This window comes from Myxocyprinus asiaticus, chromosome 6 (assembly GCF_019703515.2).
Source record: "Myxocyprinus asiaticus isolate MX2 ecotype Aquarium Trade chromosome 6, UBuf_Myxa_2, whole genome shotgun sequence".
Classification (NCBI taxonomy): domain Eukaryota; kingdom Metazoa; phylum Chordata; class Actinopteri; order Cypriniformes; family Catostomidae; genus Myxocyprinus; species Myxocyprinus asiaticus.
This window is the reverse complement of record NC_059349.1, coordinates 54189120-54210295: the sequence shown is the minus strand read 5'-3', so window position 1 is coordinate 54210295 and position 21176 is coordinate 54189120. Positions and strand designations below refer to the sequence as shown.

Genomic DNA, 21176 nt, shown 5'->3' with positions numbered 1-21176 from the left:
AACAATTTCCACCCTCACAATTTTTTGCTAGGGTAATATTTTATTTTCAATATGCTTAAATATTGCATATGCATTAAAATGCCAGAATATTTTAGCTTCCACTAAAACATTTTTTTTTTTACTCCCATCAAGATTCGATAACTGAACTCATAGTATACGTGATATTTTGAACAAACAAACAAACAAACAAACAAACAAAAAAACAAACAAAAATACACAGTATTCCATGGCTTCCTGTTGCCGTTCTTTTAAACATGTGTTGTGTGGTGTAGGAAAGAGAGGTATGGCTTTAGAGCTAACGAGCGATTTCATTGGACGTTGCATATGCCAATCAAACTCTCCTGGAACCCTATTGGTCAGTTATACGGCTTTATCATTCCATCTCGCACTGTTTTTCAGTCCAAAGCGCCTCTGGAGTGCGTCGTCTACTTCCGCACGTTGGTCTAGTACGTCACAGTTTATTACAAAAAACCGTGTTTATATAACGATAAAGTTAGCGACGCTAATGCCTTTCGCATCTAGTGTTTAAACAGTGATGTGGTTTTAGTTGGTCCAAAAGCGACAACGTAAAGAACACAGCCCTAGTTTTTGGGCGTTTGAAATCGGACACCGCTGTAACGTCTCCCTTCTGCGCGGAGGGATACACTGACAATGTGGACGGTGCTACAATGTCTCCTCGGAAGATGAAATGTTGCATTTGTAGAGCTCAATAAGAATTAGAATAGAACTTTAGCCGGAGTAACATTTGAGCTGTTACATCTTTACAGATCTTGGAACACGGACTGTTCGAGTTTCCCGGGAAATACGGCGCGGTTTTGCGGGTCCTGAATCACGGAGGGGGGGAAATTGTGTCCCCCAACTTTTCTGTTTTTCCTCACGGACTGAAGCGCGTATCTCTCCCGCTGGATGCCGCACGCTTGAAGCGAGAAACGGTAAATATTCACCGTGTTTATCTGATTTTATACACGCAAACGTACACTCTTTTGACGTAAACGCGTCTGCTGGAATTAATGAACATTTGTTGCATGGTAAATGTGAGTGTGTAGTGTTTTGTCTATGAGCTGGTGTGTGTGTGTGTGTGTGTGTGTGTGTGTGTGTGTGTGTGTGTGTGGTTCGAGTCCAGAGGAAACGGGTTCTTTGTTCAATACTGGCAACAATGTCAAGTTTAAAAACCACTTTGTAGCTCCTCTTAGTAAAGTTGTGATGAGTTGAGCAGATGTTTAATACTTTAAATGACATTAGCAGTAAATTTGCACTAATCCCAGTAATTTCAACTTTTGATGTTAATAAGTGCCACATGAAAGCTTGTTAAAATAAACCCATTTTTGAACGTAATTTCACATGGTAATTGAAGTGTTGAAGTGTATTTCGTGCATGTTTTGAGACTCCTGCATTTGAAGCTCATTATGGTGGCCTGGTTTGTTTATTAAGAGTTTTCTTGGGAAATAACTTTTTCATATTTGGAAACATCATTTAAACCTTTTCTGTGGAGTGCACACGGTGTGTTTACCTAATGTTATTTACTCTGCTTCTCCATACATTCGGTATTTTGCGATGCTTTTGTGTAGTTGTCGAACTTTATGTCGAGGCTCGTGCGTTTCTTTGTGTTGAAGAGTTTGGGGCCCGGTGTGTGTGTGTGGTCGCATTTTTATGCTCTTCTGGAAATCCACACACACTTTTACTAGTTTTCCGGGGTTTTTTTGTTAGTTCAAAGAGATCTGTTTGTGATATTGGCCGCAGATAAGGGGTTTCTTGCAGATTGATCAGTGTTTCAATGTGTGTGTCGGTGGGGGGGGTGTCATTGGTTGAACGTGGCTTAAAATGCATTGGTTACTTTTAGTTTTTGGATGTTTAATGTTCCAGTTGCACATGTTTGTACAAGATAAACATTATCAAGTATTATTTTGGTGGTACAGTGATGGAATCAGATACCACTTGGTAATACCAAGGTGCTTGGATACGTACCATGGTACACACCATTCATGTACTATGGTATTGTTTACATGGTACTTTAAAGTACTTAAAAGAATATTATGGCTCTACCATGCTGAACGCCCAAAACATGGTATAATCAGGGTGCTAGGTCCAGAAACATGGTATAGGTCCTTAAAACATGGTATTGCCATGGTACATGGCTAAAATACATTGATTTTACCAGGGTAAATCCCCAGAAAACCATGGTACATGTCCTAAAACCATGGTATTGCCAGGGTACATGTCCAAAAACCCAGAACATTTCCTTAAAACATGGTATTGCCAGGGTACATGTCTAAAAGACAGATGTTACTGGGGCACATGCCCAGATAGCCATGGTATATGTCCAAAAACCCAGAAAATGTCCATTAAACATGGTAGTGACATGGCTAAATGATAATGATATTACCAGGGTACATCCCCAGAAAACCATAGTACATGCTCTAAAACCATGGTATTACCACGGTATAGGTCCAAAAACCCAGAACATTTCCTTAAAACATGGTATTGCCAGGGTACATGGCTAAAAGACATTGATTTTACCAGGGTAAATCCTCAGAAAACCACAGTGCATGTCCTAAAACCATGGTATTGCCAGGGTACATGTCCAAAAACCCAGAACAGTAAACATGGTATTGCCAGGGTACATGTCTAAAAGACAGATGTTACTCAGGGCACATGCCCAGATAGCCATGGTATATGTCCAAAAACCCAGAAAATGTCCATTAAACATGGTAGTGACAAGGTACATGGCTAAATGATCATGATATTACCAGGGTTCATCCCCAGAAAACCATAGTACATGCTCTAAAACCATGGTATTACCATGGTATAGGTCCAAAAACCCAGAACATTTCCTTAAAACATGGTATTGCCAGGGTACATGTCTAAAAGACAGATGTTTTCGGGGCACATGCCCAAAAAAAACCATGATATTTCCTCGTTATGTCCAAAATCCATGAATTTACCATTGGATATGTAAAAAAAAAAAAAGAAGGTTATTGGCTTGATCTATGTCCTAAAAGCCATGGTATTACCATGCTATACATCCAAAAAAACAGAAAATGTCCATTAAACATGGTACATGGCTAAATGACCTTGATATTACCAGGGTACATCCCCAGAAAACCATGGTACATGCTTTAAAACCTGTGGTATTACCTTTGTTTTATATATGTATATATAAAAAAGCCATGGTGTTTCCATGATACGTGTCCTGAAAGCCTTGGTATTACCGTGGTATATGTCCAAAAACCCAAAACATGCCCTGAAAGCATGGTATTGCCATGGTACATGATTAAAAGACCAGTTTTACTGGGGCACATAACCAAAAAACATGTTATTGCCATGTTACAGTACATGTACAAAAGTCATGAAATAACCATGGCATTTCAAGTCATTTTTATTAGTGCTGCACCGATCCGATACCTGGAGGTGCATTTTACCAGAATTTGAATAAGAAGCGAATTAAACTACTGTGAACTTGATTACAAACAGACACATACAGGGCTTCCTGGAGAGTTCAGAATGTCAAAATAAAAGACCGAAGGTTTTAAAGTTAAAGGTGCATGATTGAAATAAATTACTGTTGCATTTAAAATTCTAAAAGTCAATAATAATAATAATAATAATAATTAATTAATTATTATTTGTTTACAAAAGCACAAATAACAATATTTAAGTTGAGTGGGTTCCAAAAAATAACTGTAAATGAAAATTGAACTGATATCTTAACAGTTAAATTGAACCAAAATGAGAATCCTTTTTACTGAAGTCAAGTTGAAAAACAATTGTAGCAAAAAAATAAAATAAAACACTGGTTTCTTCTCTACTGAAGACTTAAAGACTGGAATAACTGTTAATTTGTTTGCTACATTATCCAATAGACTAGTTAACAATAAAGTTAAGCTATACATTTCTATTGAAATAATGTGCAGTTAGAGGTGTGTTTCTTTACATATTAAAGAGCTCACCCAGTTATTTCCACACAGTAATGTAAAGATATTCTGAACTGATTATGCAAAAAAAAACAACACTGGTATCAGATCGGTATCGGCCGATAATGAGATTTCCGATATCGGAATCGAATCGGAAGAGAATGTTTAATTTTTTATTTTTTTTATAGCGCTTTTCACAACATGCATCATTTCAAATCAGCTTTACAGAAAATTTAAATATGGCGTATTGGACATATTTTATGTTTCTAAAGTGAAACAAACTTATGCAATATTTCCTCAAATTTGCATAAACTTGAAAAGAAAAAAGCATAAAAACAGAAAGTGTTGACTATCCATTGACAAATCTATTGGTAGATTTTGGAACTGATTCAAGTTAAAGTTAACACTCTTGGTAATCAGCAAAGCAGACACTTGTACAGATAGTTGCACAATGGCCAAATATCGGCCGATATATCAGTCTGTCACTAATGGTATTACCATGTTATACGTCCAAAAACCCCAAACATGTCCTCAAAACATGGTATTGCCATAGTACGTCTAAAAGACCTTGATGTTACCAGGGTACATCCCCAGAATACCATGGTACATGCCCTAAAACCGTGGTATTACCTTGTTAAACGTCCAAAAACCTGGAACATGTACTGAAAACGTACCATGGCAATACCATATGTCTAAAAGACAAAGATGTTACCAGAGCACATGCCCTAAAACCATGCTCTTACCATGGTATATGTCCCAAAAGACAATGGATTACAAAAGTACCCAATAATAAAAATTACAAATAAATTAATAGTAAAACAATGGTACTTTTTGTCTGGGTAAACAACAATAATACTGGTTATTATTGAGTGCGGAGGTGCATGTATTAGTTGTAGAGGTACAACTATTAATATGCTACATGCATCACAATGTTAAAGGAATTGTTCACCCAAAAATGATAATTCATAATGAACAATAACTTGTATGACTTTCTTTTTTCTATGGAACACAATGAAGATATTTTGATGGAGATATAATGTTTTTATATCTTAACAATGCAAGTCAATGATCAAGCTCCAGAAAGAACATACAGGCAGTATAATGGTAATCCATTCGGCTCAAGTGGATTAATCCATGTCTTCTGAAGCGATATGATTTTACAGTTTTGGGTGAGAAACAGACCAAAATTTCAAGTGTGTGGAAGTGTGTGAACAAGCTTCTCTCATGAACGCGCCTAGTAGACTGCAGGTGTCAAGATATGTAGTGAAAAAGATTTTAATTATGGTCTGTTTCTCATCCAAAACTGGCGTATTTGTGAAGTGTGAATACAGACTTTATAATGTTAGTTTGACATGGTCATGCATTGCCTGCAAGTGCTGAGTCAGCTCATGAATTTAGACACTATGACTAATACCACATGGGGGCTATTTTAACTGGTAAATAGTACAATTATGATTTAAATGGCTTTTGCTTTGATGTGGTGATGCTGAAGGAGAATTTCGTAATCGTAAACTGCATTCACACTGAGCTTTGATTCCGGAATTTTCCGGAAAAATTGCTGTGGAGCCTTTTGTGTGAGGCTACATTTACAGTATCATGAACTTGACATGATAAAAACACAATTTTCAACACATTAGGTCCCACATAATACATTTCTATGTTTTTCTTCCATATATTGCTTTATTTTCAATTTGACAGCTTTTAAAAATCATGAATATAACATTGGAAAAGAAAGAAATATTTGCCTCGAGGTCAGCTTCTCAAAAAATGCTTAAGTGCAGTGAAACAGTAAGCATACAATACGTTTACTACTAATATGGGCAGTTATCATGGCAAATTATATTTAAAAAATATATATAATTTTAACATTTTAGTAATACAATTTTATTATTAGTCAATATTATAACATTGCAACGCACCGAGATGCCTTTATTTTTTGACAGTTTTCACTTTCACTTTCAGTCTTTATTGTCTACGAGAGGTTATTCAATAAGTAAATGGCAGTCAATTCTCCAAAAACAATTAACATCGAACAATTAAAAAATGATCCAACGAGTTATTTATAACAGTAATAACTTCCAGAATAAAATCATTGGTTACCCTGCAAATCTCTTTACCGTTTCACCCCTAATAGTGAATAAACGGAATCTCGCAGTGCCAGAACAGTTGCTGGAACGACTTATCACGAATCATGTGAAAGAGGCTTTACAGACTGGAGAAATCTGTAGTTTCCCACATATTTGACTTGTGCAAGAGCTTTAAAACAGATAGTTCGGTCCTGGATGCTGATTGGTCAACAGCCGTGTTTTATTCATGATAACGGAACTTCTATTTGTATCACTCCATAGCACCAATAGCTGACAATTATTCTTGTTGCCTAGCAACATTCTGTTTACTCTTTACTGCCAGGGACTGTATTTTCTCACGGATGGATGGCATTTAATAATTTTATTTGCAAAATATAACATTTTAATGAACATTTGTGTCCTCAATATTTTTTATTATGTGGTGGTCGTTTTATAAAAGCAATAAGGAACTCGAGGCTGTGCCATATTGTGAATATAGTCACGGCTGAAGGGGTTAAAATTAGAGGTTGACGGATAGTGGATTACTAAAGTTGTGGGAAAGGCCGATAACCGATTAATCGGCCGATAGATGTTTAAAATTGATTTGTAGAATCTAAAAAATATATAAATTTTTTTTTTTTTACTATGGTGGGCAAAGACAAAGAGTCCAAAATTAATAAAATCCCAGATGCTTTTTTTTGTTGTTGTTCAAAATCCCAATAATAACCAGAAAACATGAAGATTTGGTGCAAAACATGGAACTTTTAAGTATAAACAAGTACGAAACACACCAGGGACTCTTATTAAATTATGAAAAAACTATCAGCAACTATCGACAGATTTTTGACGATAACTAATAATTCCAAACAGCAACTATCGGTACCAATTAATCTGTAAAATCGGTACCGATTAATCGGTAAAACCGATAGATCAGTCTATCCTTGAGCCACGACTATATTCACAATATAGCATGGCCTCTATTGCTTAAGTGTGCTACAATATTATCCCAAGCTTAAGAAATTGTATTTTTATATCCATTAGCATTGCAACTATCAACTATATTGATGATCAATTAGCCTGTTGATTATTTGTTTAATGGATTGAATAAAGAAGCCAAATTTTCAGCATTTTATAAGCATGTTATTTCAGTTCTTGTACAATGCACTCCTTCAAACAACATGCAAATTGAACGATATAAAACAAAAAGTGTGCAAAAAGATTTAAAAATAAACCGCACAAAACCAACTAATCCATAATAACGTTCAATGACAGCTAGAGGTGGGCGATATGACAAATCTTATATCACGATATTAGTAAGTTTATATCATGATAATGATACATATATATATAAAACGATATAGTAAAAAACATTGTTTTTTTGGAAAAACCAATAAAATGTAGTTAATATATTAAATAACTACATTGTACTGCCTATTTTTGGATAATTCAGTCAGTTAATTAAATACTTCCTCTTATAAAAATTTTTTTCTTTATTTGAAACTTCACAATAGTCAAAGTAAACAAATAAAAAAACAAACAGTTTTACTCATTCATACCATAATGCTAAATTTCAAATTTTTCCACATTTCAGTCTGATATGTTGTTGACCAATATTATCATCATTATTATAAACTTTCCTCAATATATCCAAGATCTTCCCAAAGCAATGCAACAAAGAAAATACTGCATAAAAATCCAACCAAAATAAATGCTTGTTGCAGAAAATAACCAAAATTATGTAAACACTTCTTTCAGAAAATAAATATGCAATAAATATAAACATTTCTTGCAAAAAACCTAAATATGACCGAATTAATGCAGTCTGTTGGCTTACTAATGTTATTTTGCGTGCTTCACTTGAGAAGACAAAACAAATAGCTTGTATTAGGAGGTATCATGTGACAGTTTGCAGATTACATTTTTCTGCTCTGTGTTGGCTTTTGTGAACCTACACCACAGATATCGCACCTGTTTTAATAATGAACTAATCTTCATTCTCTTAACTTGTTTGGGGGGAGTCCCATTCTGTGGAGATGTCTTTCTCCATTCTCCATTTCTGTGTCTTTTTCCTGGGTCAAAAATGATTTAGTAGAGCCAGTGTTCCCACTCTGCACGCTCATTTAAATACCTGCTGGACTTGCACGCACTTTCTTGCTCCAGAGATAGCGGGCACGATGCACACATGAAACACATGCGCATGTCAGATGAGAAGCATATGAAGCGCCTAACGTGAGATGAATGTCATTGGATTTGCTTGGGCGGCCGCCGAATAAAATGTATGCCATGAAAACCCTGTCCATATTTCTTCCATTCTCTCAGTTTAGATAGTCTCAGATAGAGAAGCCCACTCTGCGCACATGGATATTTATATATCGCGATATACACAATACAGCAAAATCTCTATCGGTTGACGTTTTATATTGTCTCAACGATATACAGTATACCGTCATATCATTCAGCTATTTGTTTTTATTGATAAGGCTATGGTTGCAGTCCTAATATCCATAATTATATTCCATGTATGACATTGCAATGGTTTTTCATCAATGCTTGCTTGATATTCCATGATATCGACATGTTTTGCATGCAATTTTATTCCAGGAAACATGGTTGTCTGAGTTAGTTCCCGTACTCTAGATGTGTGTTTGTGGGCGTATGGTTGTTAATGAAGCCCCTGGACTGGAGAGCTACTGGTGGTCCTCCTCGCTGGTTAACCACGGGAGAGTCCTCTGATGTGGTGCATGCTGAGAAAACCCAATATTAAAGCAGATCTGTAATGTAGAGAGCATGTAAATGTAATTATCTGACAAAGTTGTTGTTATACACTTGAAAATCAACTGCAGAGGACAAATATTGCTCCTTGCTGGTAAAGTAATTCTCCTTCTGAATGGTAAATCGCAGATTTCTTTAACAGCTGTAGTTTGTGTTTTGATTGAGGTTTATAAATGATCCCAAAGTTAACTCATTCATAATGCTTTTCTCTCTCTCGCCCTGCAGTATCATAAACCAGTTTGAGCTTAGAAAGAACTCAAGTGAGCGAGAGAACACGTACGATCAGGATGGCAACGGCGGGGACTGACATGGAGCTGAACGATCTGCTGGATTTCACTCTTGTAAGTCGAGGAAATGGTTCTGCTGATTTTCATAACAGATGTCAGGGGAATTGGTCACCCAAAAATGAAAATTGTGTCATCATTCACACAGGTCTTTTTTGCACGAATGTTAAGCTCCAAAAGTGACACAAACTAGTGCGTATGACTCGTGTGCTGTATTCTGATTCTTCTGAAGCCATATAATAACTTGATGTGATATGGATGGGTATCGATACCGACTTCCCGCTTTGATTCGATTCCGATTAACAAGCTCTCGATTCGATTTAGAATTTGATAGGTTTTTGATTCTATTGTCATTTATTTGGGGCAGTTTCAGTTTTAATGTCCATTTTACTTACCTTCTAACTGGTTTTTGTTTTTAAAAATAAACAGTCCAAAATATGCCGTTCAGTTGCTTTTTATTTAGGAGATATTGCTACCAGGTCATTTTCGGGTATTACTTTTAAGAGTGAATATATATATAGGGTTTTCCTCACTTCATGGAAAACCTGGAATTTTGCAGTGCAGTTTTCCAGTCATGAAATAATAATTATAATAATTAATAATTTTCTTTATTTATCACACATTATACATTTTGCACATATACGGTGAAATTCTTCTTTTTCACATATCCCAGCTAGGCTGGGGTCAGAGTGCATTTGATTTGATTTTAATGATTTGTCCTGGGAACTATTTTAGTATAATAGAACTGTTTGATTGTGTTGCTAACAAGGTTTTTGTTACATGTACAAAAACATTGTAACGATCGGAACTCGGAATAGGTGTCAAATACACTAATTTGCATAATTTTGTCACTGCCGGCAGCTGCGCATTGTGAAACAACGTCAAAGGTTAACTGTCATAAGCGAATCGCTGTCAAATACTTTCTCTGCTTATCTGCTGTCATGTCTACTTTGCTCTGACGAAATAGTTTAAGTATTAATATAGTACAAAATACGATTTTTTCATTCCGACATTGCTGTTATGTTTACCACAAAAATATTTGACGGTCGGAGCACATATTGTTTTTTAACCCAAATTCACACCCTGATTTGGTAGCGTGGTTATTCGGCCTTCACACCTCGAGATGTGAATTAATGTTCAATAATTCAACGATCGGAGTGTGCTTATACCGTGGTTACCTTATGTAGTATGCGGAAAACAAGGACTGAATCATGGAATCTAGTCAGAAATGGCATTCGCTATAAAACGCATGGAATACGACATATTTGGGCAAAATATGTGTTTGAATGCACAATTAATTAAATTAAAATTGCGATATGTCGTAGTGTGATTTGAAAGCTTAGAATCTGAACTTTTCAGAGATAACCATCACTTCTGAAAATCAGCGCCACCTAGAGGTCATGTGATAGAAATATTTATATAAAAATAAAACTCTTTCACATAGCACATAAATGGACAAGTCATATATCAAACGAAAGCTCTCATTCTCAGGAATGCGACTGTATAGTTCATTTTGTTGCACTAATACCACAGTTTGAAACATTTTCAAAAGAATCACAAAATGAAATATGATATCTGTAAGTCATCAAATGCAAATGTCTCTTATGTGCCGATCACTGCTGCTGTAAGCCCCAGATAGCTAAAAACGTAATATCTACTTTTACCTTAGGAAGTTTTCTAAAAAATTAGCCAGTTTTTACTTGTCTGTGAGCATGCTTGGCTGAATAATCCAATGTTATATCTTAGATGTCCAGAACAAAATATGTGGTCCAGCAGGAAAAGCATGCTAATAAAATCATCGGAAATATATGTTATCGACGATTGATGATAAAATCTTATACAACATCGCAAACATGACATCTAGATTGAGCTTCTAGGCCACTCAGAGGCCGAGATATACAATGAAACAATGAAGGTGTTGCATGAACAGAAAATGAGACTGAACGTCTATGGACGAGCACATCTGTGAGGGCTAGAATGTGTTAGAGCGCCACCTACATTTTAGATCGGCATTTTCTGATGAAAAGAGATCGAGAACGAATTATTGCTGCCATCAAGTGGAATAAAATAAGACGTTTTGGAGGGAGCTGGTGTGAACAGAACCAGAATTACATGCTTACAAACGTAGGACAACAAAAAAAAAAAAAAGAGAGAGAAAAAAAAAATTTCTATTCATTATAAGATTGCAAACAAATGCAATATTTATGCCTATAAACTAACTTTGATGTATGAGGTGTAACGAGAATGTGAATTTAATCATTTTCTCTCTTTCGGACAGATGTTCCCACATCAGATGCCAAATGGGAAGAACAGAGGCCCTGCATTACCCACAAGTCAGTTTGGTAGGCACTTTTAAGTTGTATCAGAATAACTGAAGTTACTTTTGTTCTTGCAGCTCAAAATTATTCAGGGTCCAACATGAAATAATCAGGCCCTGATAGAACCGATAATGATATGGACACTGATGCAAATTAAGCCTGTTTGAGAAATTCTTTGACATTGCATTCTGTCTTTCTCGTTGTTTGATGTTCTCAGCTGTCGCTGCTCCATCATGACAATGGAGGGGGTTGATGGGAAATGATAGTCATCCTCTCACCCCTGTGAGCAATGTCAACAAACATTAAAACAACCCCCTGCCAGCGCTACACCATCTCTCCCAAATGGAATTTCTATATTTCTCTGTCTTTTCCGCAAACTAACGTTTCGAGCATTTAAATACCATCAACTTTTCACTCAAATGTTAAAACTCTTCTGTAAGGGGCCGTGCATGTCAAATGCATCTTTGCATCTGTATATGCTGTTTTGTAATTGTTTTTTTTTTTTCTAAACATGCGATAAACGGACGTTTTTGACCGCTCATTCAGGTCATGGCGGAGCAACAGTTAAAGGTAAACTTAGTTAAACTGTCGACATGTTTATAGCTAGCAACATGAATAACACATCTGGTCTAATCTGGTTGATATAGTAGTTTATCACTATTTAAAGTGTATTCTGACCAAGCCTTTAGCTTTCAGCTCTCTGTTTGAAATGAGATCTGGTGAGATGTTTTCCACTAAGTGGGAACGGTTGGTGTCAGTCCAAACATCACTCCCAGACCAAAGGAAAAGTTCTTCATCGGGGGCGCAACTCAATAGGTGACATGTGGACAAGTATACAGTTTCAGTACGGGCACACCCAGTGCTACGGCATTGAGTGAGAGTTTATGAGTTATGAACGATTTCCGACCTAGATCTGTCTGGTCAGTCGTTAGATCGTTAGAAAGGCTAAAACCACATGCTTTCTTTTAGCTCTTTTTGAATGGCTATAAATAGTGAGCAAAACGTCCGGCCATGCTTGATGTCATTTCTTATATCCGCATTATTGCATTATGTCTTATTACATTGCATGTAACTTTGCACAAGGATGCAGAGTAGTGGCATGAATCAGGATTTTGCCTTTTGATCACAGTTTAATATTGAGGAGGCTGTTTGCATGATGATTTGTGTCATGATTCTTTAGTGTTACTGGCCACAAAGTTTCATTTACTGAGTACCTGAAAGTGAGAATAAGTGGGATATTTATAACAGCAGAACTGGGGTTAAAAATAAAGAGCAATGCAAAGAGTTTGCATGAATATGAAAGTCTTCAGGAAGCTACAGGACTACATCAAAAACATTTGACAACGTAAGTATAGGCCTACATCTTGATGTTGACGTATTTTCTCCAAAATGGCATAAAAGGGTGATTTTATTTATTAAGTTGTGCAATTAGAGAAAGCATTACTTTTTCCACTGATGGTTTTTCACCAAATGAGCAACAATTATTTTTTTAATCGTAATTGGGTGTTTCTTCAACTACAGCCAATTTCATGTCCCAGGGGTTGATTTGAATTAAAACGAGAGAGATGAAAGAGATTTCATCTTTTTTGTTTTATGAAGGTCACGTTAAAACTCAACTAGAGACACTTTAGCATGCCTTTTATCAATTATTTTAGGCACTTTTATGCATAGATTTTGGGGCGGTGCAAAAAAATAGATTTTTCAATTATTATTATTATTATTTTTTTAATTTGGACGATTCGATATCGATTCTCAAAAGCCATCGATCGATCTTTTACTCATTGCGCAACCCTCCACTAAAATGAGAGGAAATCACCCGCATTTGCAACCAAATTTCGCGCTATGCATCTAAACATTTGCATATTTGGCAACTGACTGGTTAATGATCCACGCAATGTCTCTTTTTATACTCTTTCTGTTCTTTACACTCAACAAAAAATAAACGTTTTATTCTATCACGCATAGCACTGATTAAATAAAGCCATTCGAGTCTCTTGTTAACATGCGCTAATTTAAAAACCCTGTTTACAGACATGCCGGTTTTCTTAAAGAGACAGTACCGATTTTGAGCACTTGTTCAACAAATCAATGTAAATACCTGTAAATTGTACAAATTATTAATTAAACAATAAAAATGTAACAAATTCTAATATCCAATAAAATATAATTTTTATTGATGAAATACATTGATTTGTTCACATTTAAAAAGCTGAAATTTGACACACATGATGAAAAACGAATAAAATATAATTAGTAAGATTAATATTTTCGTAATGTACCTAGTTAGAAGGTCCCCTGTATAATTAACAGCATTAGCTGGGGGAGAATTTATTTCATATGTAAGCAAAAGGGACATGATAACTGAAAAATTCCCGTATGAATCGATATCGAATCAAGAGATCTATATCAATACCCAGCCTTAATAGATTTGACTGTTTTAGCCTTGTCCCAGACCCAAACTTTCATTATTATGAAAGAACTTAACACTTATATAGCTCTTTTCTGACACTATGCTCAAATCGCTTTATATTTTATTAGACTATTATCTCAACAAATCATTTCAATCAAAATCAAATCCCTTTATTGTCACTCATCCATATACACAAGTGCGACAGTGGGTGAAAGTCTTGGGTGCGGTTCCAACAACATAGCAGCATGACAATTACAATAGACATCTGATGTACACATAACAGTTTACACATCTGTTACACAACACAATATACACCTAATAATATACAGTATGCACAAAATAAGAAGACTTGTGTACAATAAAAATACACAGTACCCAACATGTCCAACATGCTAAAAGTGCCCGAAGTTGAAGAAATACACATTTCTATGTACCAACATAGCAATTTTTCAAATTTTTATTTTCTCCCCAATTTGGAATGCCCAATTCCCAATGCGCTCTAAGTCCTCGTGGTGGTGTAGTGACTCAACTCAATCCGGGTGGTGGAGGACGAATCTCAGTTGCTTCCGCGTCTGAGACCATCAATCCACGCATCTTATCATGTGGCTTGTTGAGCGCGTTACCGCGGAGACGTGGAGACTTCACGCTATTCTCCACGGCATCCACGCACATCTCACCACGTGCCCAACAAAGAGCGAACCACATTATAGTGACCACGAGGAGGTTACCCCATGTGACTCTACCCTCCCTAGCAACCGGGCTAATTTGGTTGCTTAGGAGACCTAGCCGGAGTCACTCAGCACACCCTGGGATTCAAACTCACGACTCCAGGTGTAATAGTCAGCGTCAGTACTCGCTGAGCTACCCAGGCCCACAACATAGAAATTGAAACGTACAACATTTGCCTAGTATACGTTTTTACTGAAATGTTTTGAACTATGGTGGGAAATGTATAATTTTAAATAACACATTTACGAAAATGAATTGGAAACCCAAATTTGTTGCCATTTTCCCTAAACATTCTTTCACAATGATGCTTAATTCGATTTAATTTGTCAACAAAAGCATAAATATTTCATACATCACCCAACCTTTGCTAAAAGTCTAGACAAATATTATGCACTTCAAACAGATGTAGCTTGTTGGTTTGTAAGCTGTATTAAAAGAATGTGACAGAAGGTTATGAGTCACATGGAGATAAAGCTAGCCATTAATGTTTGGGTCTTGTATCGTGTTTGGTTCGGACAGTATCCTGTGTACCATGCTGTTTATGTGTCTGGGACCCTTGTAGCCCATGACTCACGTCTGAGTCAAGTTCAGTTCCAGCATTTCTCTTGTCATAATTATAGCTCTCTTGTCTTTGTGTGAATAAATCTGTCTTGACTCACTCAATGAGCTCACCGACTTGTCACAATCCCCTCGAGGTAGAAACTCTTTCACGGTTGCATTTGCTGCCTCTATTGTGTCGTGTAAGTAGCGTGTCTGTACGAGCAGTTAGCGTGGCGCGCCGTACACAAAGTTCAGAATGACACAATGCAACTTCAGACTTGCATGATTCACCTGCTTGTAAACTGAGAATGAGGGGCGACCTGCTCATAGTGATGGGTGATGATATGAAGATTTACGGTATAATCAATATTGTTTTGCTGATGATACGAAATTATAGACTATATTTCATGAATATAATGTTTATTTTAATTTTAATGTAAATTTTCCTCGACTGTGCCAGTAGACTAGTTTTGCATCTGCTCCTTGTCACAACTCACGATAGGGCTGGACGATTATGACATCATAATTGTCGATTATTTCCCTTGACATTGTAATTGCGACTATTGTGATTTCATTATGCTACAATACTCATTTTGTTTGGGGCAACTTCACGCCAAACTCTTTTAAGCTAAACGTCCAAAATAATCTGAAACTGTGTTCCTGAGTTTATTTACTTGCATAAAAACAAAAGGGCAATTTCAACGTTATGGACGAGCAGCCGCTCAAATTCAACCATTTTTGAAACTCAATCTGAATGACCAAGCTCCACAACGTTATAAAACTACATTTCAAGGGTTACACCTAACGTACATCCAACACATTGCATCTGAATATATGAAACTGTTCATCTCGAGCACAACTGTTAACACTCACACCCTGTCTACACCGGACGCAAGAGTCGCGTCACATCAAAAGCAATTGAACTCATAATCATTGATGCTGGAGTGGATTCGTCTCTTCAGAGTTGTAACTTAACACCACGTCTTTTAAAGCGGCCCAAGATATGTGTCAAGCGGTCAAAGACATCTGTCTGTGCATGTTTAAATACAAAAATAATTGAAAATAGTCCAGATGGGTCCCCTTTGGTGTTAGGAATAGTTTGGGCACAGTAGGCCTGTTTGTTGTCCTCTCTATGTTTACGAATTGAAGCACCAGGGGGCGGGGCCAAGGGTGCAATGATTTTAAGTAGGCGTTAAATGTTTTTGAGCTGTAGAGGCGGTCACGAATGAATGTACCCTAAATGACGTAGGTTTGTCGCGGAAGTAGAGAACGAGGGGTTTTTCCAGCTTGGGTTCAGTAAATGCTTTATTGCATTGGGGATTAAGTTTTGAGTTCTGAAATTTACAGTATTTTTTTACTGTAGAAAGTAGAGATTGACCGATAGTGGATATTGCCGATACTGATAACTAAGGTGGTGGGGAAAGGCAGATAACCGATTAATCGTCCGATTATTTATGTATTTATTTTCAAATCGATTTGTAGGATGATTTAAAAATCTTTTCTTAATATGAAGGGAAAAAACATTGATAAAATTCCAAAAGCAGTTTATTGTGCAACCAAAAAAAAAAAATATATATATATATGTGTGTGTGTGTGTATATGTATAATGTATGTATCTAACAAGGTTCAGGAAGGGAGGAAGCGGGAACCAGATTAACACTCACGAAGACTTTAATTCAACATATAACACTGACTTCCAACTCGGTATAAACAGTGACGCGCGCACACACACACACACATACACACACACACACACACAGCTTCGTGCATCTCTCTCACTCTCTGGCATCCCCTTCTCCTTTATCTCTCTCCCGCTGATTGGGCAACTCCACGCCGGGCGTGCATCCTCTCGGCTCGGCCACGCCCTCTTCCTCGTAACATACCCCTACTGCCCGATTCAGGCTGGGGAAACCTCCGGTCTGACTTGCTCCTCCACCCTTCTGTCGCCGGCTGGTCTTTTCCCGCCTCCTGGGAACCTGGGTAGGACGAGGGGAGGGAGAGAGAGAGGAGAGAGAAAGAGAGCGGGTGACACAGAGAGAGAGAGAGAGGGGGTAGAGAGTGAAAAGAAAACGTTCTTCTTTGGCTTCCGTGGGCACACCGCCCACCCGGTCCTCAGCCACTCTTCCTCCGTCCCCTGGCGGACGGCAGTGGCTCCTCCGTCCCCTGGCGGACGGCAGCGGGCTCGTCTGCCTCCCTTTACTTTTATATATATATATATTTTTATAAGAGTTGGTGAATATGGAAGGAAAAGCAGTAATCAGGTGTCCTGCATTCATGTGAACTACTTCAGTACTGTTTAAAAAGCATCTCAGGATGCACCTCAAGAAGTGCAGAGCTGTAATATAGACAAACAAGTGTTTTTTTTGTTTTTTTTAAGCTCACTAAAATAGTAATAATGAGGAATGAATAGGTATGTCCAACCTTTTGACTTTTAGTGTTTATTGCACAAACTTACCTGCTTGTGAAACATGGTGTACATTAAGAATGGTTGTGATTTGGAGAGCACAAGGTCTCTGGCCTCTACGGAGGAGGTCGGACAGATCAGCTGGAATCATTAGATGCTCAAACATGCAGCAGACACTTTTTATTGCACCCACGGAGCAAAGTTTTGTTTATTCAGGTGCAGAGGGGAATGTCTCATAACTGCAGTCGCTTGCTTTTCATGTAAAGAGATTTTTTTGGCTGTCTGGAGAGGAAAAGTAGAGGACTTTCTGAATGGATATCTCACTTTTCCACCCACTAATCATCAGATCTGTTAATTGGAGTGAATATTCAGTGCTTATGAATATGGATCACATCTATTTTTGAGTTTTTTTTCATACTGTGCTGATATGCCATCACCCTCCTGTTGTTTCTTGCTCAGTATTTCACAGTATCAGCTGTCTTTCATCTCTGCTTCACTTTCTCTTTCATCGCCACAGATATCTGTAAATATCAATCTCATTTCCCACTTTTAAAGTCGGCATGAAATCAAAGTTTACCATTTTTTAATGGTCTTAAAGAGAGAGTTCACACAAAAATATAAATTCCGTCATCATTTACTCCCACTAATGTCGTTCCAGATCTGTATAACTTTCTTCCATGGAACAGAAATGGAAAGTTTTTTTTATTTTTAGTTTTTATCTTCACATCTTTTTGTCATATAATGATAGTGGATAGTGACTCCAGTCTGTCAAGCTCCATAAAAGACAAAAATAAATCCGCATTGAAATTGTTGTTATGTGAGAAGAAAGAAATCACTGAACAGCTGAATTCCACCTCTGGTTTGCATCAGAGTTCTGGTGGTGGTTATTTTGCGAAAACGACCGTCCGACTGCTCATTATCCAGCTTATTACAATACTACTTGCTAAATATATAAATAAATGGACAAAATAATTTCAAATATCAATGTTTCATAAGCTTACTTGTACAGATCGCACAGTGATACGAAAAGTAGGAAAGATGACTCACCCATATAACCGGTCTGATATGACTTTAATCCCTGGATGTGCGGTTGTTACTAAATATCAGACCTCCTAGATGGCGCCATTGACCAATCAGAATCAAGTAATTCAGAGAGCCGTGTAATAAATGCGTCTTATCTTTATTGAGGTCAAAATGTATCTTAAGACCAGGGTATGCTTTGTTTTTCCGCGTTGTTAAGTCTTGCGCACAGTCGTGCACTCTAGCCTTTCAAAGTATAGTTTTTTGACCGCAAGCCCATACGGATGCGTTCAATGCAGGCACGCTACGACTGCTTTGTCATACTCTTTGTGCTGTCTACGCCAGGCACATGCACAGATGACATGGACAGTCCACATATACTGTACACTGCGCACGATACATATCGGCACGCGGAAAACCGAAGTATACTTTGGCCTTTAGGGGGCAGCATAATGTTTTCTCATTTTGTAATGGGCTTCGCTTCCGGGGTGCGCCTCTGATGCCTTTAAATGTTGTCTATGTAGGGAGCTTACTAGATTTTGGAACAGAACCTCAGAATGTTGATTGGCTACAGGAAGTCCAGGTATTAAGGAACGTTTGGTTGAATAACCACTCTTGTGAACAGAGTGACTGTAGAGCTTGAATCATTCGTTCCTGTTTTGCTGGTTCTGCTCCGTCAGTGGTGTGTGTTGCTCTACGGTGTGTGTTGTGTTGTTGTCCCTTGTCAGTTTATTGAATTTGCTGACATAAGCCCGTGACCACCCCCTCCCCCCTCGCCGGCGTTTGTCGCGGCAATGGCTCTAGAGTCGTAATTCACCCGTCCGCTCTACTTATGTTCCGCTCTACCGCCGGTGCTGTCATGATCGCCCCCCTTCCCCCTTTTTAATTAGACAACAAAACAAAAAAATATGAATATTCATATGCATTAATATGCACAATTATGCAAATGAACACACAATTAAAGTTCTTCTCTCCAGAGATTTTTGTGGGTGTTAAGGTGCAGACAGGGGGGAAGGTTTTCGGGAAATTTCTGCACCATCAGTCTTTAAAATTCTGCGTCTGTCCAGTCCAACGTGCTTTGTGTGCAAACACTGATGTGAATATTTGACAAGTTCACCTTGCATTAATGCTTTTAAAACTGTTTCGGTTTGGTTGACGGGTCACCTCAAGTGTCGACTCACACAACACACGTCTTATAACAAAAAACACAGTGAATGAGTTGTATTAATCTCACTATCTTCACAGTATTATTAGGAGTGATTTTACTGTGACATTTTAAACACAGAGATACAGAATACATCCCAACAGATAATTGGTTTTATGTTATGATCGATAATCATTATGATGGATGATTCTGCTTTGCTTGTTTTTATACAGAAACACTGTTCACACTAGGTGAAATCATATGCTTCTAGTGAAATCAGACATTAAGCATAATACTATATTAGGGCTGCTACTAACAATTATTTTGATAATCGGTTAATCTTATGATTATTGGAACAAATATTTGACTCATTGGGAAATTATTGCAATGATGATTAACTACTCTTAACCGAAAATTCAGCTTGTGCCTCAAATTAAGAGGTTGCATTAAACATGCTATAAATAAAGTACTAACAATAAAGAATGAATGAAAGTATTTTACTTTTATCTTTTAATTATCTTAGTTAAAGTTATCTTTTAATTATTTTTTTTTCTCCAAATTGTAATAGTAATTTTTCACGTTATTAATGTCCTGACTATACTTTGTGATCAGTTGAATGCCACTTTGGTGAATTAAAGTACCAATTTCCTTCCGAAACAGCAAAATCTGTACATTATTATTAAAATAAATGTTGCTCCCCAGTGTATATCACTGCATCCCTAGTACTGATGATTAATGATTTTTGTTCGTGTTTCAGGACTAGATGAGAGAAGCGGGCCAGGCCCTTGGGCTCCAGGAGAATCTAACAGTCCTTCCTACACACGGGTATGAACACACACATACATGTTTGTTGAATACATCTCATACACTTACATTGTTTCCATACCAGACGATATTTGCTAACCCTAACCAACACAGAAACCTGTGCACATCAATAGATTTAAAGCATTATGATTTGGAGCCTTTTTAACTAGTAAAGACCGCTGAAAATGTCATAGGTTTTCGTCATGTTTTACTATAGTAGTCATTAATAACAATATGGCCCTCACAAGTACATTAAAACTCTTATTTATTTCATAAAGATCCTGTTGTAACGATATGAGCACTTTAGAGAACGATCACACCTCTATCCTTAAAGGAAACAAGCACGTCTGATTGTAGGTCAGTCAGTCAGTTTGTGAGATTATCAGCTTACCTGCTCTCGAGTTGATGCCTCACCTGTCATGTTGAATGAGTGTTAGACAGATTACAAGTCATGTGATCACAGTCATGTATTCTGTTGCTGTTAAGTTCTTTAAAAGGGGTTATATAATAAATGGTATCTTTTTTTGTTATAGCTGTGTTATAACTGTTATATATGGTGTTATAGCTGTTATATAAATATATGGGATTTGTGTTAAACGTTCTATAGGGTAATGGTTTATTTACATAATTTTTTTATTATTATTATATATTTATAATTGTATTTGTTAATGCATCAAATAGGGACGTGATTTCGTTTTTTTATTTCTCACAATTAAACGGGCTGTTTTTGCTACTATAACTTTAATGACCTCTGTTCTGATTGGCTAACCCCTT

General features: G+C 37.1%; 1 protein-coding gene across 6 annotated transcripts in view; it reads left to right on the top strand.

The window, feature by feature from the left end:
• The first annotated feature begins 424 nt into the window (after positions 1-424).
• LOC127443028 (transcription factor E2-alpha-like) overlaps positions 425-21176 on the top strand; it is a 62687-nt gene continuing 41935 nt past the window's right edge. For 3 of the 6 annotated variants that reach the window (XR_007897587.1, XR_007897586.1, XM_051701506.1), the window contains exons 1-4: positions 425-932; positions 8975-9090; positions 11312-11375; positions 20356-20423. Coding sequence is in view for 1 of the 6 variants with exons in the window: in XM_051701506.1 (XP_051557466.1) it covers positions 9037-9090; positions 11312-11375; positions 20356-20423 (186 nt within the window). In the remaining 5 variants the exon portion in view is untranslated. Of the gene's footprint in view, positions 933-8974; positions 9091-11311; positions 11376-11568; positions 11922-20355; positions 20424-21176 lie in introns of those variants that run through there. The other 3 variants (XR_007897588.1, XR_007897589.1, XR_007897590.1) reach the window with 3 other exon arrangements.